The 27,588-nt window shown below is 38.7% G+C and overlaps 1 protein-coding gene across 3 annotated transcripts; it reads right to left on the reverse strand.

The window, feature by feature from the left end:
• Window positions 1-7,816: 7,816 nt before the first annotated feature.
• Window positions 7,817-27,572, reverse strand: FAM237B (family with sequence similarity 237 member B). 3 transcript variants are annotated; one of them, XM_043463421.1, is made up of 3 exons: window positions 27,345-27,572; window positions 9,652-9,735; window positions 7,817-8,360 (listed from the first exon to the last, which is right to left on the reverse strand). In XM_043463421.1, exon 3 carries the CDS (start codon window positions 8,355-8,357, stop codon window positions 7,950-7,952), a length of 408 nt encoding a protein of 135 aa, XP_043319356.1. In that variant the 5' UTR covers window positions 8,358-8,360; window positions 9,652-9,735; window positions 27,345-27,572; the 3' UTR covers window positions 7,817-7,949. The 3 variants fall into 3 exon arrangements, with proteins under 3 accessions (XP_043319356.1, XP_043319357.1, XP_043319358.1); XM_043463422.1 differs by having other exon boundaries at window positions 27,284-27,572; XM_043463423.1 differs by lacking the exon at window positions 27,345-27,572 and adding an exon at window positions 9,855-9,967.
• Between the last annotated feature and the right edge of the window lie 16 nt (window positions 27,573-27,588).

Consider the following 27,588-nt stretch of genomic DNA (forward strand, 5'->3'; position numbering starts at 1 on the left):
CAGCATCAGTCCTTCCAATGAATATTCAGGGCTGATTTCTTTTAGGATTGACTGGTGTGATCTCTGTGCTGTCCAAGAGACTCTCAAGAGTCATCTCCAGCACAGTTCGAAAGCAGAGTTCTTCAGTACTCAGCCTTCTTTATGGTCCAACTCTCAGATATGTACATGACTACTGGAAAAACCATAGATTTGACTATATGGACCTTTGTCCGCAAAGTGATATCTCTGCTTTTCAATATGCTGTCTAGGTTTATCATAGATTTTCTTCTGAGGAACAAGTGTCTTTTAATTTCATAGCTGCAGTCACTGTCCGCAGTGATTCTGGAGCCCAAGAAAATAAAGTCTGTCACTGTTTGCACTTGTTCCCCATCTATTTGCCATGAGGTAATGGGACCAAATGCCATGATCTTCGTTTTTTGAATGTTGACTTTTAAGCCAGCTTTTTCACTCTCCTCTCTCACCTTCATCAAGAGGCTCTTTAGTTCCTTTTTGCTTTCTGCCATTAGGGTGGTATCATCTGCCTATCTGAGGTTATTGATATTTCTCCCAGCAATCTTGATCTTCTTATTCATCCATCCCAGCATTTCACATGATGTACTCCACATAGAAATTAAGCAGGGTGACAATACACAGCCTTGTCGTACTCCTTCCCCAATTTTGAACCAGTCCATTGTTCCATGTCCAGTTCTGACTATTGCTTCTTGACCTGCATGTGTTGGTTTCTGCCATACATCAACATGAATCAGTCATAGGTATACACATGTCCCCTCCCTATTTAAGATCCCTCCCACCTCCCACCCCATCCCACCCCTCTAGATTGTCACAGAGCACCAGGCTGAGTTCCCTGCGCTACACAGCAATTTCCCATTAGCTATCTATTTTAACTCTTAGTATATAAATAAATCCCAATGATACTTCTCTTTAATGGGGATGGAAAGGGGGTATGGAGGGAAATGTTTTTGGTGGTGGAGGTATCTTGCCAAATAGAGGTACATCCCTTAATATTGGATGTAGAGCAATAAGTGTCTGTGTCCCTGTGTGTCATTATGTGTTTCCAAAGCCTGAAACCCCATCAACCCCCTTATCACTCAGGAAGCTGCAAATTTGAGTTCATGTCCAGGGCTGGGAGAGACAAGAATCTATTTCCTCAGAAAGGAAAATATGTTGGAATTTGAGTCTAGTCTCTAGGCCCATAGAGTGCACATAGCAGTGTACTGGTTAAATGTATAACAACCAGCTCTTCAAGGGGAAAAAGCTCTTATGTATAGTGTTTGCCAATTTGCATGATATAAATATTCCCAGGATGACTTATTTCAAGCTACCAACATGGTGCTACTGAATGCAGAGTTGGGAAGACATGCATAGGATCCACTTGCATTATCAAATAAAAGAGGGTTCCAATACCCCACTGGGCCCACCCTCTCCTACTTTCTTCTCCTTCTTCCCCTTACACTTCCTCCAACTCACATTCCTCCAGGAATCTTTTCATTATTCCCTCTGTGAGGAGAGTAGCATTTGCAATGAGAGAAGAAATGGCAGCTATTGATGATGTTCTAATTAGAATGAGTTGCCAGTGACCTCTCACCCTGGCCTGGCTGCCCACTCTCCTGTGGTTCATAGGGGTACATAATATGCATCAGCTTATCAGTGAGCTTTGTCTTCTCTTGAACCCCTTTCTCTATTACCACCACCCCCAAGAGGACAGCAGAAGGCAAAATTTGTTCCTCTTCTTCACAGGCAGTTCTAAGCACAAAGGTTCCATGTAAAGGGGAGTTGGGGCTTCCCAAGTGGTGCTAGTGGTAAAGAACCTGTCTGCCAATGCAGGAGACTTAAAAGACATGGGTTCAATCTCTGGGTCAGGCAGTTCCTCTAGACAGGCATAGTAACCCACTCCAGTATCCTTGTGTGAAGAATCCCATGGACAGAGGAGCCTGGAGGGCTACAGTCCAGAGAGTCGAAAAGAGTTGGACACGACTGAAGCAACTTAGCATGCACGCACACATGCAAAGGGGAATTACTAAGACACAAGAATGGATGTGGAAAGGAGCATGCAACAGTGAGATGGCCCATACAAAAAGCACCAGATACACTTTGGGTACATCTGAGATGCGTACAGAAAGGAGATGAAGTGTCTGTGACTAAGAGAAAGGAATGTTTACTCCATTTTGTAGACTGTAAATTCCTTCCTCAGATTCCAAGCTCCCTAAAGACAAGACAGAGACCATATCTCATTCATTGTGGTAACCAACACCTTAGTTAATTACTGAATAAGTGTGATGGTAGCCCCAGGTCTTGTCAGCCTTTCCCTCAACTTACGCAAATACAGCAAAGTCCTGAACTCAAAGGGAAGGTTCAACCAACAAAACACTATACAGGGAATGCTAAACACAGACACGTTATGGTAGTTCAGATGCATTCACTTCATAAGAGTGGTAGACTTTCTCTAAAATGAGGCATAAATACTACTACATTAATATGACCAGAGAGTAGAAATAGAATTGATATTACTTGGGTGAATATCATTTTTTGTATATAGTACAACTTGGTATCTCCAGATTTATTAGGACTGACTGTAATCAAAAAAATCTGTGCCTTCTGTAGAATTTCTCCCTGTTGTTGTAAATCTCACCCATCAGAAAGAGGAAAGGTAAAATAGGGCAGGTTATTACCTAGCAGCCATTTAACAGAGGAAGAAATGTATGTGGATGAAGGGTAGTAAGGTTGCTTAATCCAGACACTTGTACTTGGTAGACAGACAATATCCAAGATCCCATATTATAGTTCTAGGCACTCAGCAGTGAGCCAGCAGATCAGTCCCCCTGTCTGACATTGTCACTAATTCTAACAAGTCTCCGTCTCTCCTCACACCTGTGCTCCCACTACATCACTCCTGAGTCCATCCAGCCTGGCTGAAAGGTGGATAGTATATTTCCTTCCATGAGTCAAGTGAGACAAAATTTTAGCTCCCAAACTTTTGCTAATAAACTAAATGAAAAAATAGTCAAGAAAATAAAAATGGAGTTTAGGAGCCCAGATGAAAGTGGCTTCAACACTGTTCAATAATGAGAATTTTACCACATGAGGGAGGAGTTCATTACATGATTAGATCCTTTCAGCCAGTGCTTGCTCATATTGGATGAAAACCAGTGAATAATTAGGTGAACAACAATTGTTCTTCTGTTCCTCAGTCTGTTTCTGGAACACAGGGTACATTTCATATCACAGGGTAAAACTATGATATTCACCCTAAGTCTTTGGGGGTCAAATATCCAGTTTATTTAATCATTCCAGACTATGAATCTGGCCAGCTCTTTCTGAAGTGCTGAAATTTGTTACTTTCCTCTATACTGAGACCAAAAGAACCAAGCAAAAATTTACAGGTTTAACATAGATACATAGAGGGTATAATAAAACTAGTCCCTCTCATTTTTACTCACTTGCGGCCAACACAGCCTAAGCTTACATCAGTCATTGGCAGCCATGTTTCATGACATAAATATCTACATATTTATGTAGATAGTTCTTTTTCAAGGAAATGTAACATAACTTCCCATTCCCTAAAGTGTGGGTTATCCTTAATGCCTTGCTTTAAAGAATACAACATAGAAAGAGAAGGGAAAGTAACTTTACAGTCAAGAAATCTGGTAAATACTACCTTGCATACTAAGTCACTTCAGTCGTGTCTGACTCTGTGACCCTATGGACTGTGTAGCCTGCCAAGCTCCTCTCCCTATGGGATTCTCCAGGCAAGAATACTGAAGTGGGTTGCCATGCCCTCCTCCAGGGGATCTTCCCAACCCAGGGATCAAACCGGCATCTCTTATGCCTCCTGCACTGGCAGATAGGTTCCTTACCACTAGTGCCACCTGGGAAGCCCAAATACTACTTTAGCCAAGGTTAAACTCCATCTGTGGGGTATGTCATGTAGACAGCATGTACCCTTGATATGAAGTGTTGAGAACAGTGCTTTACCTCTATAGTTTTCTTCCCCCAAAACCTATAACCCTCGTCAAAACCTGAGAGAAACATCAGGCAAACCCAAATTGAGGGACATCCTGCAATATACCTGGCCAGTATCTGGAATTATCAAGGTCATCAAAAACATCATCTTAGAATCTAAGGAGACATGACAACTCAATGTAAATGGTGTCCTGGATGGGATAGGGTTGAGTGGGGAATAATTGCATAGTTTTCTTTTCCCTTATTCCAAATCATCAGACTGGAACAGCAAGAGGACATAAAAGGGGGAAAATTAGTGGAATTCAAATAAAAATGAAGCTTAATTTAGAATGTATCAATACTGGTTCATTAGTTATGACAAACATACCAGACTAATGTAAGATGTTAACAATATGGAAAAATGGGTGAGGCGTATATAAGAACTCTCTGCACTAGCTTGCAACTTTTCAGCAAATTTGAAACTATTCCAAAATAAAAAGCTTATTTAAAGTTAAAAAAAAAAATCTATAGGAAGAGTAGAGGAATTTTAAGCATAGGCACTCAGTAAATTAACCATTGTATCACCTCATGAAGAAATATTTTGGGAGCAATATCAGATGGTTTTATTTGTTTTGTTTCTCTGTGCTTTGAAGCATGTGGGATCTTGGTTTCCCATCTAGGAATCAAACCCATGTGTCCTGCAGTGGAAGCAAGAAGTCCCAACCACTTGACTTCCAGTGAGTTCCCAATATATGTTTTGCTATCTTTTTTCCCTCCTCAGCTTTCAGCACTCTGGAAAATAACTGGTTTTGAATTAAGCTATAAGAGTTCAGCATATACATAAAGCTGTGAAACTGATTGAGTCTTTACCATACCACCACTGCAAGAATGGGTGGGTTTGGGGTTTTATTTTTTGGATCATCGTCTTGTCTGACTAGTCTGATGATTTGGAATAAGGAAAAAGAGAACTATGAATTTTTCCCCACTCAACCCTATTCTGGCTACTATTTCTCTTTTTTTTAAAAAAAAAAAAAAAGCTTATATTTTGACATCATAAAAGTGATTTTGAATTAGTAATATTATTTCCTGCTGCATCTTTGTCCCACAGCAGTGACAACTCTGGGAGCAAGAATTGTGTCTGGATTGCTCAGCAGTGTACCTCCAAGCTCAATGAATTTGTGTTGGATGAATAAGTGAATGATGAAAAAAATTTTTTTCTTCTGTATACAAATGACATGATTTATGCCCAAAACTGGGGGGATTTAACAGAGCATTATATCTAAGTACCATCAAAGAGACTTAAGATGGACGGCTCTAAAACCAGAATGCTCAGTTTAGGAAATATCCTTATTTTTAACTTCTTTAATAATCCAAGGTAGCATGTAAATTTAACTAGGAGAACTAGGAAACCATTTTCAGTTAATCTGTTTTGGAAGGTTAGAAATTAATTTTATTAATATTAAAAAGCTCATCATTGCTGCAATAAAATTTTTATGACAACAAGGATTGCTGACAACTGGTTGAATAATTTTTTAGGCTAAAATGACATGATCTTGCTTTATGGCATTTTGGAACTTCTGAAGTTCCAAAAGAGGACTGTTTTCTAAGGAAAAATCATGACCCCATGCCTCTATAAAAGGAAATGAATTAATCAGCTTCATGGGTATTTGGTCATTTTTATAAGAGAACATATGGTCTACCCTCTAACTAGTTGCTTTTCTGAGCTTAGGGATCTATCTGTAATCGGCAAGATCAAATATTCTCAATCTAGAAATTTATAATATTAAACTTAAAACCTCATATTATCTGTAACCAGTTATTATACAAAACTTATTTATATGAAATGCTACTTATAAAAAAAAATACCTGAAAGCTATGCAGTCCATTCATTCCTTAATACTGGAGTTTCTTGACCTAGGACTCATGGGACACCTGAAATTATGTACAAAGTATGAGTGTATATATATATATAAAACCCCTAGTAAAGGGTCTATAATTTCATCAGAATTTCAAAGTGGTCCACAACTCAAAGAATGTCAGGCCCCCTAATTCAAAATTTATTCTTGGATCAAATCAAACCATCAGACAATTCATATTATTTTTGATGCTTTTGAAATTGTTTGTATTTAATTGTGTTTGGGTATGCTGGCATCAAGTTACATTGAAGGCTATCTGTCATTGTTGGGATACTTGAAAACACAATGCTTTAACCCATGGCAGCCATTATAAAAAACCTATGGGACAGACAGACTTCTATTGATCCTCAGACCTAGGAAAAGCTAGGCTCGCAAACATATTGCTTGGTCCCCACTATGAATCTTGAAACCACTCATGAGCCCCAATTCACACTGGAAATTCAGACTAAATTTATGGCTACCCTTTATCAAAGGTACAGAACTTTATGACATACATTTAAAAGCTTTGATCTAAAACTTTAACTGCATATTATTTGTTTCCTATTTCTCATCATCCCAATCTCTTAATCTAATTCATGTTATTCTATTGTTTGGTATATTTCTTTAAATTCCACATCCTTTTTAGAATAAAATGTGTTATATAAAAGGAAATATAAGAACAATTTTTGTCTTCTAGAGACAAAAATTCTATCCAATTACATTTTACTAAAGGGCTTCCCTGTTAGCTCAGTTGGTAAAGAATCCACCTGCAACACAGGAAACCCCGGTTTGATTCCTGGGTTGGGAAGATCTGCTGGAGAAGGGACAGGCTACCCACTACAGTATTCCTGGGCTTCCCTTGTGGCTCAACTGGTAAAGAATCTGCCTGAAATTGCAGGAGACCTGGGTTTGATCCCTGGGTTGGTTGGGAAAATCCCCTGGAGAAGGGAAAGGCTACCCACTCCAGTATTCTGGTCTGCAGAATTCCATGAACTATAGAGTCCATGGGGTCACAGAGTTGGACATGACTGAGTGGAGCTGGACATGACTGAGTGACTTTCACTTTAATTTTGCACTTTACTAAAATGAAGTTTCTTACTACTTTTCTGTTCATTATTCCTTTTTTTAAAATGAGGACAATAAAAATGAGAACATAAAATGAAATTTTAGTCCTTAATGGATAAAAAGTAATAATAAGATAGCTTGGTGATGAGACACATATATCAGAAGCCACAGAGTATACTACATCAAGATTATAAATATTACTTTTTAGGATAATATTGGCATTAATTTCGGCACAGTTTTAAGGTCAATATTATATATAACACCAGATAAAATTGGTTATTATTTTACTCCACTGATCATTGTATTAAAATATATATATTGTATTTGCATTTTAAGTGATGTTTTCTTTTAAAAAAAAGATGCTTTACAAAGATGCCTTCTAAATAAAAAATTATTGACAAATTATCCAAAAATATAGAAATGATGATTCTAACAATTACACATCAACAAAAATACAACCTTCATCAATATTAAAGAACTGGAAATAACAATTTTGATAAATGCTGTAGGAAATATTTGAGCTCATAAATACTGACACAGGGTTTAATTTTCAGGTTGGTGTCATCCTGCTTGAGGTATTTTTCCATGTTCTCTTAAAGGTAAAACTCACGTTTTATAAAATCCAGTCCTGTAAAGTCAGAGAGGAAAAATTGTTAACACTTATTTTAATATGATTCTTAAGTTTCCCTCCCTTTAAGCAACCCTACTGAAAAAATTAATTTCAAAAGTCTAAACACATGTTGATGTTTAAAATTTTTTTAACAAATATAGTATGAATAATTACAGGGCTAAATGACTTTCTTCAGAACTATTAATGGGAAAAAATAAGATGATATTTATTTAATGATTACCAAAATATATTCAAAGATCATTTAGAATCAAGTATTTGCACATCAGAGCTCCCATGGCTTCTAAACAATATAAAATCAGCAAAAATGAAAATCAAAGCTGATCATATTAGGAAAAATACGGCAAATTTGCTAGCTTATTAGATAAACTTTAAAAATCAGAAAGATTAAATGTTGAATTTTTAAGAAAACCAAACTGCTATTATCTCAGTACACATTTAAATTCTCTTATCTTCTGTAGAAAATTATACCTGGGAGACATCAACTGTCTTCTGCCCATTCCATGAGATCTTGAAAGCAAGCAGTCTACATACATGTCCCAGAAATCCTGAGCTATGCTTAAGAAGACATTATAATGTCTAGGCCACTGGGATTTTTGCAGGAACAACATGAAATTCCAGAAAGCATCCACATTGTGCTCTATCTTGAGTTCCTTGAGCTCTATCAATGTCAAAGAGCACGTATTCCAGCACTGAGGATCAATGTCTTCCATGATCCCTGGGTTGTTGCTGGCAAGTACCCCCTTTTGAAATTCAAAGTCAGCATGAGTCAGATGGATCAGCAACATGCAACCCAAAGGCAGGTAGAACCATCTTGTGGCAAAATCCATATTCTGTACAGAAAAAAAAAGAAGGAATATGTTTTTAGCTTAAAAAGAAAATTATTCAATTACTTTATGATCTGTTTAAACCTAAAAATTATAAATACTTATATATTTGGTTTTCATCAAATCAAAATTGCCTACTATGTATTTGCTGGTTTTCCTTTAAGTTTCTGACTTTCAGACCTCCCCTCAAAAGGACATTAGAGTAACAACTTTACCAACATTCTGATAAAGTCTTCAGGAGTCACTGAAATTCAACACATGTTTATGAAGTTGTGATGAGAGTCATTTCATCAAAGATCTTTGGAGCATGTGCTCCAACCTTTTCCTTTTACAGTAAGGTTAGAAAAATTCTCTTGATATGGTTCAGCAAGTTCTTAGGTCTTCTGTCTCCCTATCCAAGACTCTTACCACCATACATTTCAATCAAGAGGATCAAAATGCAGCCCATTTTATGTGTAACCATAAGAAAAAGAGTGTGTGGTTGTGTTTCACTGGCGTTTTCCAGTCTATCAAGTGTTGAATGCTCAAGCACCATTTTAAGTTTCAAAGTTACTGATGAACTTTTGAATATTCATTAAAAAATACGTTATGCACTGATATCTAGTGGATCCCTGGCTTTTCTCAAGTTGTTCAGGAGTCTGAAGACAATAAAGATGATAGAAGCTAATATGACATGGTGCAACACAAATGACATTCAAGAAATGTCATTCAAGAAATTCAAGAAAAATTCTGATATTTTCTCATGATTCTGTGCACCAGTTTCTCTAAAAACTGACTGCTCAGTGAATGGGCCTGAAGAGTATAGATGAAGTCAATGTCTAAATTCGCTTTGAATGGCCGTACAGCTAATCATTCCAGGCTGGCACTGGAAATGTCCCTGACCCAACCTTTACAGCCAGGAGTGGAGCGTCCAGACAGATCCAGGAGATGGGACTCACATTCTTCCCTGTATACCGCGGTCCTTCACCACCCCCGCCCCTCCAGCATCCCGCCTCCCCGCCAAAAGAAATAAAGTTAGGTGAAAGAGACAAATCGAGGGAAACATTTAAATTTAGGTTATTCAGGTCGTTTCACACCGTGGAAAATTGTGCAGATTTCCCAAACACAGCTAACACGATTTCCCCAAATTGTGCAGATTTCCCAAGTAGAGCTGACAGTGGCCAGTTTATGGCACAAAGGGACTGAGTGGGACCAGAAAATTTTCTTCCCCGAGAATTTCAGGTTACTTTCCCTATCCAGTGCTCTCCTCCCGGGTCGGGTCACCTGCGCCGTAGAGGGAGCCGGCGGGGAATGGTACCTCTCGTAAGCAAGCAGAGACAGACGTCCTGGTGCGCTCTCCTGCGTTCGTTCGCTGCGCTTCCTCGAGGTACGAGGGTGGCTCCTGCTTGGGGGGGACAAGAGGTCTCAGAGGGGACTCCCATCCCCTGCCCAGCCAAGCCCACCCCCTGCAGGCAGGTGATAGGCGAAAGCGGTGCTCTGGGACCTGCCGCGAGCGCTCACCGGGCACTCTGAACTCGCCCTGCGGAGCCCTCTAGGCGGCACCGTGCTGCGGAGCCAAGTGGCTCAGGCTCCTTGACAGCGGCGCGGCGGAACCTGCTGCTGCCGCTGGGGGCTCCGCAGTCAGCCCTGCAGACCGAACCACGCGCCTTTTCTAGAGACCGAGAGCCGGCAGAGAGTGGGTGGCTGCGCTCAAGGCCCCGCCCTCACCTTGCTCACCTCCGCAGCCCTGAGACCCAGAAACAAGAACAATGTGAAAAAGAGTAGTAAAGTCACAAGCCCATCTCACTAAAATACGATAGGTGAAAAATCCTAAACAAAATATTATCAAACCAAATTCAGCAGGATCTAGGAAAATACACATTAGCATCAAGCTGGGATTATCCTAATTAATGAAAGATCAACACATGAAAATCAACTAGTGGATTCACCACATAAACAAACTGAAGAGAGAAACCACTTGATAAAATTCAACACCCATTCAAGATTAAAACAAAAAACAAAAACAAAAAAAATATTCTTAGTAAACTTAGAAGGGAATTTCCTTAATCTCTTAAATGATTATGGTTCCCAACAAATGTGTTAGGTATATTCTTTTCTACTGTCAAATAACGCATGTTAAAACTTCTAAAACAGTGACAAAATTATATATTTCAAATACATAAAGACAAAGCTTAGTAACTAGTCACATTGATATGACATGGAAAGAAAAGAGAACTGATGTTTTCGGTATGCCTGCTTTTGGAGGGTGACAGTAACAATATGAAAAACAGGAAGATTAGCGGGGAGGTCAAACTTGATCCAGGATGTGTTGCATTAGAATTGATTCTGGATCTTCTGGAGTATCTAAAATCAGCTAGAAATAAAATTAAGTTGAGAGATCTCTGTTTTGATAGAAAATTATTGCTCCCATTAAAGTATACACTGATAAAGTTAAGATGAAGATAGAAGACTATGCCCAAACTTAGGGGACCATGAACTTCAAATGGAATCAGTGAAGGAGGAAGAGATAGAACAATCAATCCATATAAGCTCCAGGTGGTATGATGTAATAGAACCAAAGGGAGGATGCTATAGTGTGAATGTTTGTGCCCCTCCAAAATTTATGTTGCAATTCTAATCCACAGAGGTGACGGTATTAGGACATGGAGCCCCATGGGAAGTGTTTATGGGACCAGTGCCTTATAAAAGGGGCTTCCCTAGTGTCTCAGATGGTAAAGAATCCGCCTGCAATGCAGGAGACCCAGGTTTGATCCCTGGGTGGGGAAGATCCCCTGGAGAAGGAAATGATAACCCATTCCAGTATTCTTGCCTGGAGAATTCCATGGACAGAGGATCCTGGCAGGCTATAGTCCACAGAGTCACAAAGAGTTAGATATGACTGAGTGACAAACACTGCCTTTAAAAGAGGCTCCAGAGGGAACCTGGCCCCTTCTATCAGGTGAGGACACAGCCAGAAGAAGGCAACCCAGAAAAGAGCCTTCACTAAAACCCAGCCATGCTGGTACCCTGATCTTGGGCTTCTAGCCATCAGAACTGTGAAAAATAAATTTTTGTTGTTTATAAACTAGCTGGTTTGTGGTATTTTGTTATGTTATCCTGAAGGGACTAAGACAGAGGATATAGCTGAAGAATCGGAACACTGGATAGGTCTCCACTTGGAGAACTGGTCTAGAAAATAATATTTTTCATGTGGCAAAAAGAAGGAGCGATGAAACTCAAAAGTGCACAATTTATTTAAACATAGCCATGATAAATTCATGTAGAAGCTTAGATTTAACAACTTGTTATTTATAAAGTCAAGTCAACTAATCCATCTAATTATAATTTTGTCTAAAACAAACCCTGAATAATATGCAACTTTCCATGCCAGGTATCATGTTTACCAACACACGTCACCAGCAGCAACATATTCATCACCATCTTATCATGATCCTCTTATTCCAGCATATGCCCGTTGTCCCCAGACTTCATCATTCAAGTTATATCCTATCTCTCCCTTTATCTCTGTTATGTTAGGCCCTGATCCCACTTCAAAGCCCCCTCCATTTAACTCAGCTTTCCTTCTGCAATTAAGCACCCATTTTTCACTACAATATTTGGCATCTATTTGTACTTGGCATCTATGACTATATATATTGTCTTTTCCCCCCATGAGAACATGTAATCTTTCCTACTATCTTTAGGAAATATTGAATGCTATCTAAATACTAAAAATACTATATTTCATGTTCTTCTGGTGACTGGCATATGATGCAATCAGCACTCAATAAATGTTTTTTAGCTGATTTCTCCTTCATATCCATGATATTCACTCCACTTAGGGAGTTCTGTCAGCTTTCCACAAGGCACACCCAAGTCTTTCAGAATTCTAGTATTGCCTGTGAAAATTTCCTGGGTTAGTCAGGCCAGTAGCCTATTCATTTGCCCCCATGCTTCCTACCTTATGATCACTTATCTGACACTTCTGTTTACCCTATTTCTTCTTTATATAGCTTTATCTCCAGGAAATACTGCCATAATCACACTCCCACAGAATTCAGAAGAGCACTCCACACACAGCAAGGACACGTTGACTAACTAATGTTGAATACCCACACAAAGAGTAATTTTTCAATTCACTGACTTTCTGACTCATTATAATGAAATACGTTAATTTAAAACATCTACCAATGTAATGGCCTCTAGTAAACCTTAATAACAATGTATTTATCAAAATGTGATTCAATGACCTTAGGGAGAAAGACGGCAGGAAATGAAGCTGAAACAAATAAGTACCCTGCAGAGAAAACAAGCACTAGCTGTCTGCTGACAAATTGAAGGGAAAATAGGCAATTTTTTTTTCAAGAACATAGGAGAAAAAGATGAACAAAACACTGACTCTGAGGCAGGAGAAAAAGAAAGAGTTGAAGAGAGAAGTTAAAAAAAAGATCATATAATCTTAACCCTTGGCAAAAAAGACCACTAACAGAAATATTTTGTCATCATTTAATAAGTACAAGAAATAAAAAGTTTGACTTAGATTTGTTTATCTTTATATTTGATTTATCTAACACAGCATATGTATAAACATGTATTCCAGCATCCTTATTTTACCTCTCTGCATTAATTTTTAGTGGTTGTTTTAAGGATCACAATATATATCCTTAACTTTTCACAGACTACTTAATATTATTAAGTATTGAGTCAATATTATTGAGTTAATATATTGAGTTAATATATTGAGTCAATATATTGAGTTAATATTGAGTCAATCCATGTCAAATACAGAAATCATTCAAGACAGGAGTTCATTCACTCACCCTTGCCTGTTTTTGCTAAAGTTGTCAAATGTATAGCATCTACATACATTAAAATTCCATGATAGATACTACAATCTTCAATGCTCTCATCCCTACCCCCAACAACAAGATCTGAATTTGCATCTCTTTTTATTTCTCTTTAGCCTGTAGTACTTTCTTTAGTGGGTCTTCCCTAGTGGCTCAGATGGTTAAAGAATCCACCTGCAATGTAAGAGAGTTGGGTTCGATCCCTGGGTTGGGAAGATCCCCTCGAGAAGGGCAGGGTAACCCTCTCCAGTATTCTTGCCTGGAGAATCCCATGGACAGAGGAGCTTAGCAGGCTACAGTCCATAGCGTCGCACAGAGTCGGACACGACTGAAGGGATTTAGCATGCATGCACACACTTCCTTATTATTTCTTATAGTGCATGCCCACTGTCAATATATTCTTTTAGTTTTCTTTTTCTGAAAATATATTTTATTTCACCTTCATTCTTGGAAGGTAATTTTCACTGGATATAGAATTCTGATTTGTTGCAGTCTTGTTCTCCCTTCCCCTCCAGCACTTTAAAGACGCTCCACTGTGTTCTGGTAGTCAGTAATTCAAATCAAATTCAAATGCAATGTGTCATTTTTCTCTGACACCTTTCAAAATAACTTTTCCCCCTCAAATTTGATAATAATGTGCCTAGATGTGTGCAGTGCAGGTCTGATGTTTGTTGGGGCAATCTGAGCACAGATTGGAAAAGAATCCCCAGACACAGTGTGTTTTAGTTGCTCAGTCATATCCAGCTGTGACCCTATGGACTGTAGCCCACCAGGCTCCTCAGCCCATGCAATTCTCCAGGCAAGAATACTGGAGAGAGTTGCCATGCCCTTCTCCAGGGGGATCATCCCGACCCAAGATGGAACCTGGGTCTCCTAAATTACAGGCAGATTCTTTACTGTCTGAGTCACCAAGGAGGCTCCAAAGCACAGAGTACTGCAGAAAAGAGTGAGTGTATTAAGAACAAAGAATAGAGATAAAGTGGGTACTGCAAGTGCAGCAGGCCAACCTCCTGACAGACCAGGGAGAGTCAAGCGCTTTCGAGAGTTAATAGCCAATTTTTATAGCCTCAAGATAAAGAAAATTCCTGTTGGAAGATTGGTGTTAGGTGACTGGTTGGAGTGCTATAAGGTGTCTACTGTAGTGGGCATCTTTGTCTAATTGGGAGCCAGGAATTTTGTTAGTGATGATCAACGGGGCTTTTGGCAACAGTTACCAAGGGACTCAGTCAGCTTTAGAGGTGAACTTAGTTCTGGGTTTCCCTTCTGTGACCTTGGGGCAATGCCTTGAACCTGTAGTCTGGGGGGCAGGACTCAACAATGCTAACTACCTAGAATTAGGCCACATTTGGCAAGTTAGGAGCATAATCCTACCCTCACATTAGAAGCCAGGTGCAAATTCCAGAGTTTTCAGGTCACCCATGCTTCTGATCAACTGACTACCAATACAGGGGTTTCCAGTACTCCCCAAAGTATTATAGTTAGCTAAAATGATTAACAGAACTTGTACTTGCATGTTCAGTTGCTCAATCGTGTCCGACTCTTTGTGACTCCATGGACTGTAGCCTTCCAGGCTCCTCTGTCCATGGGATGATTTTTTATTGATTTGACTGTACCAGGTCTTAGTTGCAGCATGCGGGACTTTTCATTGTGGCATGTGGGCTCTTTAGTTGCAGCATATGAACTCTTAGCTGAGGCATGCTGGATCTAATTCCCTAACTAGGGATGGAACCCTATAATTATAATTTTATCATAAAGTATATAAATCAGGACCAGCCAAGTGGAAAGACCCATAGAGTGAGGTCTGGGGGTCCAACACATAAAGCTTTTGTGTACTTAGAATGCCCGACCTTCCAGGCACATTACTGTGTAATTACCTAATCAGGCTCACCTCAGCGACTAGAGTTTTTACTGGAGTTTCATTACATAGGCTTGATTGACTGAATCAATTTTGAATATTTTGATTGAATCATTGGCCATGTGCTTGAACTCAATCTCCAGCCAATCCTGCCCTCTTCAGAGACTGGGCTTATAACACCTAACTCAAAGCCCCAACCCTGTAATTCCATGCTTGGTCTTTCTCATGTGGCTAGCCCCCATTTTGAGTCATCTTATTAGCATAAATTTAGGTGTGGGCCCAGAGGCCCACCATGAGTAACAAAGACTTTCCTATCACTCCAAGAAATTACAAAGATTTAGAGGTTGTCTCCTAGGGACTAGGGACAAAAAACCAGCCAAATTATTATTAAACAGTGTGGTTTTCTTTGTTGTTATCTCATTTGAGGTTTGTTAAGCTCTTGAATGTGTAAATTTATATCTTCCACCAAATTTGGAAAATATTCAGCCAAATTTTCCTTAGATATTATTTCTGCCCATTATTCCCTTCTCTCATCTCCTTCTGGGGTTCTAATGACACCTATCTTAGAGGTTTCAGTATAGTTCCTGAAGCTTATTCATTTTTACTTCATTATTTTTTTTCTCTGTGTTCCTCAGGTTAGACAATTTCTATTAATTTAATTCTTCTGTTTTTTCTTCTCTGGCTGGCATCTAGGATTTTAGTTCCCTGACCAGGGATTGAACCCATGCCCTCTGCAGTGGAAGGCCAGAGTTCTAACCACTGGACCACCAGGGAATTCCCAATAATTTCTATCTTCAGCTTTGCTGATTCTTTCATCACCTGCATTCTGTTGTTAAGTACATCTGGTAAATTTTATTTCAGATATTACAGTTTTTGGTTCTAGAATTTATATATTTTTTGTTATGTTTCTATTTCTCTGTTAGATTTTCTATATTTCATTCATAATGCACGTATTTTCTTTTATGTCCTTGAATATGTTTTACAGTAATTGCTTTAAATCATTGTCTGTTGGTTTCAGCATATGCAGCATCTATGGGTTGATCTTTGTTGATTTGTCTCAAAAATGAGTCACAATTTCCATGTTTCTTGATTTATTAAGTAATTTTAGGTTGTATTCTTAACATGTTATTATCCTAGCAACGTTAGGTATATCCTTAACATATATTTTCCAAACGGATTGGAGTCTGTAATACTCTCAGAAAGAATATTAGTTGTGGTTTCTCTCTCTTTTTTTTTTTTTTGGTATGTTTGTTTGGTTTAGCATGCAATTGATGGATTGGGCTATATTTTGGAAGGCTGACGGCTTAAAGTTTGTCCTGTTCAGGCGTGATTCAAGCATTGGCAGAAGAGTCATTAAAAAGATTTAAGGATTCCTTTCTCTGGATCCCTCCTACTTTGGATTTTCCCCTTACTTTCAAGCAGTTATGCCAAACTCAGTCCTCTACTCTTCAAGCCACAAAACCTAGTGTTTTGTAGCAGAATTTTAGCCAAAATGCAGGGAACAGACTGAATTTTGTCCTAAGTTTGGAAAACAAGGGATCTGAGTACAACCCTTCTTACAAACTGTCAACTGTGCTCTAGAATCTACTTACTTTTGGTCATTCTCCAATGCCTCACTTAGAGTTTACCCATGTCATATGTAGAAGGATAATCTAATGTGAGCAACTCATGTTAGAATTCCTCCATCACCCTCATTTTGTAGGTTAAAAAAAAAATCTATAAAAGGAATTTATTAGAATTGAGTCTCACTAGCATGAGAGTTGAGTTGAGTTGTGGTAGTAAGACAGATGTTACTGGGTAATTTCCTTAAATTTAGTAAATACCACTAGTTTGAATTCATTGGCATGACAGTCAGTGTTAATTAAAATTCTATTATTTCTATAAGCATATGTTATAAAAACTCAGAGTATAATTGTGACAACATCAACTAATTTCATAATTTTTAATAAAAGAAAACCATCATGCACTTTACTCAACAAGTATCTAATGAACACTCACTTCTTGCCAGATGCTGAGCTAGGTTTGGAGCTGTAGTGGAAAACAAGTAGACAAAGCACTAGAGGTAGGAGACAGATAGTAAACAAGTAAACAGATATATAAAGAAAAGGGGCCATTTTAGATAGTGGCAAGTGTTATGAAAATAACGGAAGATAACTGAAAGGTGGCTATAATCTTAGACGTGGTGGTCTGGAAGACATTTCTGAAGAGATGACATTTCAGCTGAGACTATAATGACATGAAAGAGTTGGCTAAAGAGACTTCCCTGGAGGTCTAGTGATTAAGACTTCACTTGTCAATGCAGGGGGCGCAGGTGTGATCCCTGGCTGGGGAGATCCCTCATGCTTTGCAGCCAAAAAACCAAAAACATAAAACAGAAGCAATATTGTAAAAAATTGAATAAAGACCTTAAAAATGGTCCACATTTTTAAAAAATCTTTAAAAAAGAGAAAGAAAGAGTTGGCCAAGAATATAAGAAGAGCTGGCTATGTCAGAACATGTCAGGCAAAGGGAATAGCTAGCAGAAAGGTCTTAAATTAAGTATATGGGTAGTGTGTCGTGTTAAGAGAATGTCATGAAAAAACTGTCAGGGACCAAGTCATGTGGGGCCTTATAGCTTTGCATTTCACTCTAATTGCAATGAGGAGATATCAGAGAATTTTAAGCTAGAAAAGAAAATTATCTGATTTATGTTTTCAAAGGATCCAACAGGTTACTCTGTGAAACATGAACCGAAGGGGTCAAGGGTAGAAGCAGGTAAATCAACTGGGAGGCTTCTACCACAGTCCAGGCAAAGGATAAAGGTAAAAGTGAAGATGTGAGAGGGTATTGGAATTGGGAAATATTTAGGGGGTTTGGCCAACTGAAACAACTGGATTCCTGACAGAACTGGTAGGAAGTGGGGGTTCATAAACTTCCTATGCTTATATGGATGAATTTTGCAGAAGCCTTGAATGCCCTCAAATGGAATGAAATTTTTTCTATATATATTCACAGGGACTTTGGGTTGGGAGCATACACAAGTTTCATCAAATTCTTAAGTGAATTTGAAGTTGTCTCTGGAAAGCAAAGTTAGGTGCTTCCTAACACTTTACCCTCTGGATTTTCTTTTTCCTTCCTTTTATGTTTATGACTATGTAAAAGCAGAGAAGAGAGTAGAGACTGAATTGTTATCAAAGAATTTTAAATTTATATGAAGAAAGGATACATCTTGAGAGTCAGCTCTCTTTTTAATTTTACTTCATTGAGTATATAAGTACATATATACAAGGTAGACAAAGACTCAAAGAACTCAACTTTCTGTTTCCAACAACTTAACCACTCCATAACGTGTGAAATTCTCAGACATTATGACTAGTACTAGCATAGTGATTTTCATAAACTTGGGCTACAGTTGTTAGTAAAATGATACTTATTTGGGGATGATATATCCCACCTCTTTTATTCTTTTTTCCCTTTCTGATATGTACAAGAAATAATAATAACATAGCTCTGACTTAGTGGTAATTCCTATGTGCCTATATAAATTAAATGAGTCAAGTTCACTCAATTTTATATCCTATCTAATTCTGCTACGGACTTTAATATATAGCCTCACAGCAATGTTTTACAAGTAATCTTTGTTTGCTTTCTTGTCTCAACACTTTAATGTCTTAGGAGAAAGTAATACAAAATTTATGTAAATATTGACTTTTCTACTCTGTGAACTGTAATTTCTACACATCATAGATCTTATTGTCTTTTAACAAAAAAGAGTGCTTATTAGCTAATGAGACACCATTTTCCTTTGGTTAAAAGGAAGAAACTACCTTTCATCTATGAGAGAATTTTCTGTCAGAAATATTACATGGCAAGATGGGTAATATTAACAAGATGACATTTCGTGTGAAAGATGATTTCCTTAATGAAGAGATGTAATCATTCCTAACTGTTGGCGAGGCAATTTACAGAGTAGGCAAAGAGAAGTCCAAATTCGAAATCAATGGCACACAGGAGAGTTTTCACAGTCCAAGATCAGTCCTCCAAGATTTACTTGAAGGATTATTGTTATTATTTCTTTTACATACCAGAAAGCAAAAAAAAGAATAAAAGAGGTGGGAAATGTCATCCCCAAATAAGTATCAGTTATTATAATAGAAAGGTTATAAAGAGAAAAATTCATATTAATTCCTTCTCCAGTTCCCCATAACTAAATTATTAATTAATCAGGAAGAGAAATGACAAGTTTGAGATCACACACAGATGCAAGAAAGAACAGAAAATAATGTGTTAACATCTTAGTCAAATTCAATTCCAGTTCCAAGTTTCTTATTTTTCAAATAGGGAATATCTTAGGATATTGAATGACAAGTTACAGCTGAGATATCAAGAGGACAGAGATACTTCATACCTAAGTCAGGTGCCAGAACCAAATTCAGATTTTTAAAGGAAAGGATCACAAAATTCCTGGACCTCCAGGTTCTACATCCTGGATGTGTAGGGATTAGGCTATGCCTGTTCCCTCACGCTCATTTGGATGTGTCTCCAGGAAGCCTACTGAAAGGAGCTTCTGAGAAACCTACTAAGAAAACTTACTGTCTTACTTCTGCAGTGATGAGGCAAAATGACTGCAGAAAAACTGCTTTGACAGTAATGGCGGAGAGGTTTTGCTGTTTGGGGATTGGCCAGCACTCTCAAATGTGACCAGGTAAAGTCTACATGAGGGCTTCCCATGGCATGGAGGTGGTAGTATATGAGGAAAATCTCATCTTGGATTCAGTACAATAAGGCTACAGAAAAGGATTAAGGGGTTCAATTCACAAGGACAGGATCTATGTGGACCCCCAAGTTCTGGAGGGAGCAAGGGCAGAGAGAGTCTAAATCTACCATTCAAATAGAGATCTATCCATTAGGAAATGAGAGGTGAGAGGCCCCAGCGATGGGACTCTTCAAGTACCTACAAAACCATCCATGAAAGGGTCAGCCCTAAATATTTCTCAATCCCAGGACCTCAAATCTAACCCACCAAGCAAAGTTTGAGTAAGGATTTCCTTATCTTCTTACCATACTTTTCTTCCTCCCTTTCATGCTCCAACCAAATCTGGAAAGGTCTGAAGCCAAGGTTAGCAAAAGCGGGCAACTAAATTCAGTAATAGCTGAGAGAGAGGAAAGATGTTACTGTAAGTTAAACATAGTTTCAATTACTATACAGGAAAGTGTGTTAGTCACTCAGTCATGTCTGACTCTTTGCGACCCCATGGACTGTAGCCTGCCAGGCTCCTCTGTCCACAGGATTCTCGAGGCAAGAATACTGGAGTTGGTTGCTATTTCCTCCTCCAGGGGATCTTCCCCACCCAGGGATCAGACCCCAGTTTCCTGCATCGCAGATTCTTTACTGTCTAAGCCATCAAATCCAGATAAGTGTTTTAGGCCTTAAAATGTTTTTAGGAATGCTGATTATCTAAGTAAGAATAGAAATCTTAGAATTCTAACTCAGTGGTGGGAGAAAGCTTCCACTATTGAAAAAATTTAGAGAGATAATGGGAAGCAATATATATAATATATATGCTTTATTAGGCCTTATGCCTAAGGCTTGTTCAATGTAAAAGTAACTAAATCATTCACATATAAACCTTATACCAACTCCATCATATAATGCTCCCTACAATAAACAACTTACCCTTTATTCTCTCTAGAAACAGCCTTCTCCTTTATTCAACTACTGCCATGTTCTTCTAACTCATCAGAAACTGTTTCAGCATTCTGTAACGTCAAGGGTAGGAGGGGTGATGCTTAGCATAACTACAAAACACTGTCAATTTCCCCTGGCCTAAGTTTTGTTACATACTAGGGTTTGAGCTTAATCTTTCTCACTAAGAAGTATGTAAAAGCATTATATAGAACAAAAGGCTCTATGGATTATGTTACCTTTTGATATCTTCCTTTTTTCTCCCTTATTAGCACTCAGTATGGTCAACAAAAACGGGGCATATATAATATACCTAATATCCTTTCTAATGGATATTTCCAATCAAATAAAATACGGTTTGAGAAAAGGACTTAGTGTTTTCATGAAACAGTAGGAACAGAAATAAAGTTCTAGTGGGTTGAAGAGTGAATGGGAGATAAATAAATAGATATAAGAAATTAATACCAAAATATCTGGGAGCTCTGCAGTAATCAAATGAAAGATTTAGTGTTCTTGCAAGAGCTAGATTGAATGAATAAATGAACTGAAAGGCCAAATGGAATTATCACAGATTTAATTTTTTAAAACTTGTGTCTATGACTCTTAAGATTGAAAACATTATATATATTTTAAAGCTCTTGAACAAAATGAGTGCTCAATAAACTTCATTTCTGCTCACACAACCATGTCCTCCAATAAGCTATATGTTCTGCACCATCTCAGAGTACATTCTCTGTCATAAGCCCAAGTAGGCTACACAGTGAGTGCAATGTGTACAAATGCTGTTCCATGCCAAAGTTGTAGCTTACCATGTACAGTGATAGTCTAATGCACATGCCTAGGACAATGATTTACAGACTCTTACATTTTTTTTAAACAACAATTTGTAATCAAAACTTTAATCCTAAGAATTCTCACCAAACATATTACAAGTGACAGGATTAAAAAAAAATATTGCACAGTAACTCAAAGTTCAGCACTACAACATACCCTTCAACTGGCAGGACACTGTTATTTTTACTAGTCTCAAATTTCCAAATAAAGAATGTTACAAAGAATTACTATTCAAATTATCTAATTCTATTCCTTAGCAAGTGGTTACTGTTTTATGAAATATCAATAAGAAAGAAATGGTTTAGGTAAATGAGAACTCTGAGTATACTACCAACTTTCCTGCTGCATGAGTACTTTTGTTTTTGACAAGCATTAAGCATCATTATCAAAGGCCCTTCTGATAATGCCACTGCCATTCTTATACCTGTAGATGATTAAAAGAAAGTATAAAAAAAGAGAGCAATCAATGACTCATACTATAGCAGAAGCCCTTTAAAACACTTTTTTCCTCCAGTACAAATGGTTGACAATGGGGGTCTTAAAAACATGATTCAACTATTTCTTAGGATTTCTCTCTCTATATATTTCCAAGAAAATAAACTTTCAATGATATCCTTCAAATTAAAAACCCAGGGATCAAACCCAGGTCTCCCATATTGCAGGCAGATTCTTTACCAGCTGAGCCACAAGGGAAGCCCCAAATTAAAAACAGGGTGCATTAAAAGCAAAGCAAAATCCTGTTCAATAGAAATAAGTTTTTTCCACTCACTATGAATTCAGGTATCTAACGCTAAAATTTGTTCTCATTAATACAACTACTATGCTTAATTATTCTTGCTTAGTTATGCCAGTAACCATGGCAATGTTCTAGCACATAGCTGAGTGTATGGGACAAATTAGGAACTTGGTAATTGTTATATATAATTAAAAATTATTGTATGAAATTAAATTGCTATATGTAATTAAAAATTGTTATATGAAATTAAAAGATGCTTGCTCCTTAGAAGAAAAGCTATGACAAACCTTGACAGCGTATTAAAAAGCAGAGACATTACTTTGCCGGCAAAGGTACATATAGTCAAAGCTATGGTTTTTCCAGTTGTCATGTATGGATGTGAGAGTTGGACCATAAAGAAAGCTGAGCACCGAAGAATTGATGCTTTTGAACTGTGGTGTTGGAGAAGACTCTTGAGAGTCCCTTGGACTGCAAGGAGATCAAACCAGTCCATCCTAAAGGAAATCAGTCCTGAATATTCATTGGAAAGACTGATGCTGTAGATGTAGTATCTACAACTGATGCTGTATATGTTGTACCTACTACATGTAGATAGCTACATAGTTGGAGATGGAAACATATTCCCATTAAAAAAGTCTTTTCAAGATCAAGGTGTCAATAAGATATAGAGATGGAATGACCAAGAAAGAAAATTTATAAATGTTCCCATCTTGAAACATGCACACAACAGTCATGCTGAGTTCATGAGGGGATCTTGAATTCAGTGATATGATCAAATCTGTATGTTTACGAGGGAAAAAAAAACTTCTCTGGAGATCATATGGATAAAGGACTACAGTGAACAAGACCTTCGTGTTACATTATTTTCTTTGGGTATGAAAGCTCATGAAACCTGCTAACTTGGGTTATAGAATCAAGAAAATAATTAAGGTTAGACTGAATCTTATAGAAACAATGCTAGCTGCTACCTTCTCTTATACAAAGGATACCAAGAAGCCTCCACTGCTTTCACATATATCTCCCATAGAAGGCTCTCTCACACTAAAGTTTGAAATTTTTTTAGAAGAAGCTAGGGCTTTTTGTTCATTTCACAATTAGAGATGAAAACTAAAAGTAAATGCCCTGAGAACAATACACTGACTTAAAAATCACATCAGCTTGTAAAATGCAGGCATCAAAGCCATGCCTGAGGTCCAGTTTTGATAGGTACTGTGATAGGAAAGCAGAAGGGTTCTTAGTACCTGTAGTAAGAAGAGGTGATTAAAAGAAAGGAAGTCGAGGAATGCAGGAAAGGGGGGTTAAGAACTAAAAACAAGCGATTATGTCAACGTTTTGTCCTTGTGGTGGTTCTGGAAGAGGAACTGTGGAAAAGAAGCATTTTGTTAATAAGGCAAAAGCCTTTGATGTGTAGCTGACAACAAACTGTGGAAAATTCTCTTAGAGACAGGAATACCAGACCACCTTACCTGTCTCCTATATCCTGAGAAACCTGTATGTGGGTCAAGAAAGAACAGAACCTTACATGGAACAACTGACTGACTCAAAATTGGAAAAAAAAAATTGGGAAAGGAGTACCACACGGCTGTATATTGTCACCCTATTTATTTAACCTCTATGCAGACTATGTCATGCAAAATGCTATGGAGGAATCCCATCCATGAATCCCAAACTAGAATTAAGAAAGCCAGGAGAAATATCAACAACATCAGACATGCAGATGATACCACTCTAATGGCAGAAAATGAAGAACTAAAGAGCCTTTTGATGAAGGTGAAAGAGGAGAGTGAAAAAGCTGGCTTAAAACTCAACGTTCAAAAAACCAAGATCTTGGCATACAGTCTCATCATTTCATGGCAAATAGAAGGGGAAAAAGTCGAAGCAGTGTCAGATTTTACTTTCTTGGGGTCCAAAAATCTGCAGACAGTGACTGCAGCCATGAAATTAGAAGATTGCTCCTTGGAAGGAACGTTACGACAAACTTAGACAGCATAAAAAGCAAAGACATCACTTTGCCAACAAAGGTCTGTATAGTCAAAGCTATGGTTTTTCTAATAGTCATGTATGGTTGTGAGAGTTGGACCATAAAGAAAGAAGGCTGAGCACCAAAGAATTGATGCTTTTGAATTATGGTGCTGGAGAAGACTCTTGAGAGTCCCTTGAACACTGAAGAGATCAAACCAGTCAATCCTAAAGGAAATCGACCCTGAATATTCATTGGAAGAACTGATGCTGAAGCTGAAGCTAAAGCTCCAATACAGATTTGGCCACCTGCTGCAAAGAGCCGACTCACTGGAAAAGACCCTGATGCTGGAAAAAATGGAAAGTAAAACAAGCGGACTACAGAGGATGAGATGGATACTATCACTGTCTCAATGGACATGATTTTGAGCAAACTCTGGGAGATAGTGAAGGAAAGAGAAGCCTGGTGTGCTGCAGTCATGGGGTCACAAAGAGGCTGACATGACATAGTGACTGAATAACAATAGCAACAAACCCAATTTAATCATTACATCTTGCTAACCTATACTATTCATTCCAAAAATTATAGATGAAAGTATCAGAAAGTTAATATCACAGAAAATGCTGGGGTATATTACCTCTTGAGTAACTATATTAACAGAGAGAAGTGACAAAGATTATAAAATAGCATTATAAAATACTAGACTTTAATTATATTTGCTCATTTTATGCTTAAAGTAATACACCACACTTGCCTGTGTGCTCAGTCGTGTCTGACTCTTTTCAATCTCATGGACTGTAGCCTGCTAGACTCCTCTGTCCATGGGATTTCCCAGGCAAAAATACTGGTGTAGACTGCCATTTCCAGGGATCAAAGCTGTATCTTGTGTCTCCTGGATTGGCAGGAGGATTCTTTACCACCAGTGCCACTTAAGTGTTTATAAAACACAACGTGGTGTTCAGGATTGGATCCTCAAACAGAAAAAGGTTATCAATGAAAAGCTAGTGTTATCAAATAAAGTGTATAGTTTGGTAATAATACAATAGTATTGTACCAAAATTAGTTTCCTAGCTTTGACATATGGTTATACAAGATGTTAACTTTAGATCAAGCTGAGTAAACAGTATACAGGAACTCTTTGGGCTATCTTTGTAACTTTCTTGTAAATTTAAGTTATTCTAAAACAAAACACTTATTAGAACTCTAGTTTACAACATTAAAAAAGTCAAATTGTACCTTACGCCGATTGGTCATTTGAGAAGATCATGCTTATTACACAAAATTCTCTAGCAGTCAAATTTAAAGGAAATCAGTCCTGAATACTCATTGGAAGGGCTGATGCTGAAGCTGAAACTCCAATACTTTGGCCACCTGATGGGAAGAACCAACTCACTGGAAAAGACCCTGATGCTGGGAAAGATTGAAGGAGGGAAGAGAAGAGGACGATAGAGGATGAGATGGTTGGATGGCATCACTAACCCAATGGGCAGGAGTTTGAGTAGGCTCTGGGAGTTGGTGATAGAGAGGGAACTCTGGTGTGCTGCAGTCCATGGGGTCACAAAGAGTCAGACACGACTGAGCAACTGAACTGAAACTAATTTCCTGAGCAACCATGGGAAAGGCATTCTATCCACTCAATGGCAGAAGTCAGAATACTTTCAGCTAGTAATGTCTTCTGCATCAGGTCTGGATAACACCCTGGGTCATTTCAACTCATGTTCATTTCAGCAGCACATTTCAAGGGAGCAATTTACATTTCATGTTTCTTTCACTATCTGGTAACCGGAGCTGTAATAAATATTTCAGGCTCTGGTGGTGTTCCGTTCAAGAAAAATATTGTTTTCTCGTTTGTTTATAGTACCTAATGTTCCCCAGTATTTCCAGATGTTTTTATATCAATTTCTCATTTATTTTTATTTGCTGTTATCATGTTCCCATGTAAATGTTATGACAAAGAAAACAATTTGGGCTTGTGTTCAAATAGGAAATAAACCTTAGAAAATAAACAGATTGGGCTCAACATAATTCTGACATTATGAGACCTAGTGAGGATAAAATCGAAAAGGACACAAACGTTATTAAGATTAATCATACAAGTAGTAACAACCTGGCTTCCTTTATTTTTGGCCGTGCTGCTGGGCTTGTGGGATCTTATTTCCCCCTCCCGGGATTGAGCCCGGGTCTTCTGCAGTCAAAGTGTGCCGTTACTCACCAGTGGACCCAGGGAATTCTCAGCCTAATATCCTGATTAATTAAATCACAATTATAGTTTTATTGCGGAGCAGGCAATGGCAACCCACTCCAGTACTCTTGCCTGGAGAATCCCATGGACGGAAGAGCCTGGTTGCAGTCCATGGGGTCGCTAGGAGTCGGACACGACTGCAGCGACTTAGCAGCAGCAGCAGCATGGTTTTATTGATGGGGGAGTAGAGAAAGGTTCAGCAGTAGGAAGAGAATCAACCCAGAGAAGGATAGTTTCTACATCGTGTCATAAGTTAGGGGCAGAAATGGGAGAAGGATTGTTTTAAATTCAGAAAGATGATAAGGCTGGGAGAGTAATCCAGAGCCGCCCAGCAGGACTGTGTAAGTCAGTTCTCCGCGTGAAGGCAGAAGGGGGGGTGGCTGGGCGGCCTGCGACCCCGCCGCTACGCGGGTCCTGCCCCGACTGAGGCGCGCTTCAGACGAGTTGGATAATGACCCATAATATCTACTGGACCCCTAGAAGCTTGGAGGAGGAAATGGCCACCCACTCTAGTATTCTTGCCTGGATAATTCCATGGACAGAGGAGCCTGGCGGGCTACAGTCCATGGGGTCGAAAAGAGTCTGACAAGACTGAAGCGCAGAACACACCTAGAAGCTACTAACAGTTGCAAGATTCCTTCCCCACAGAATGCAATGAAATTCTTACAGAACTCAGATCCTGACCGTCGGGTCCCAAACTGTAAAACAGCTCCTGGAAGATTTTGCTAGACATTACTCAGCTGGTCAGTGAATTAACGTTTCTTTTTTCCCCCCAGTTGAGTTTCTGAGTTTTTCACGCGTTAGTTTTTACCGTCCGTGGGAGTTTTTTCCTTCCCCCCACTCTGCTTCGCCAAGAGGGAAGCCTGAGGTACCTTGCGGTTTCCTCAGCATAAGAACTCCTTCAAGGCAGCCCAGGTTCCAGTGCCATCCTATTCAAAATATTCCTGATGCACCCACTTCGCACCCGACTGTCCCCTGCCACACTGCCTCTGGACCTTTCTTCAGCGTTTTATTCAGCCTGCAGCCAAACGCCACCTACCACCTCCGCGCGGAGTAGGGGGTGGGGGTGGGGTGCTGCACTGCGCATGCACATGTTTCCGAGAGCGCCCCCGCGCG

This window comes from Cervus canadensis, chromosome 3 (genome assembly GCF_019320065.1).
Source record: "Cervus canadensis isolate Bull #8, Minnesota chromosome 3, ASM1932006v1, whole genome shotgun sequence".
Classification (NCBI taxonomy): Eukaryota; Metazoa; Chordata; class Mammalia; order Artiodactyla; family Cervidae; genus Cervus; species Cervus canadensis.

What these genes read in the sequence shown, in the direction of transcription:
- FAM237B (XM_043463421.1), bottom strand. Translation starts at nt 8,357, where the DNA reads ATGGATTTTGCCACAAGATGGTTCTACCTGCCTTTGGGTTGCATGTTG.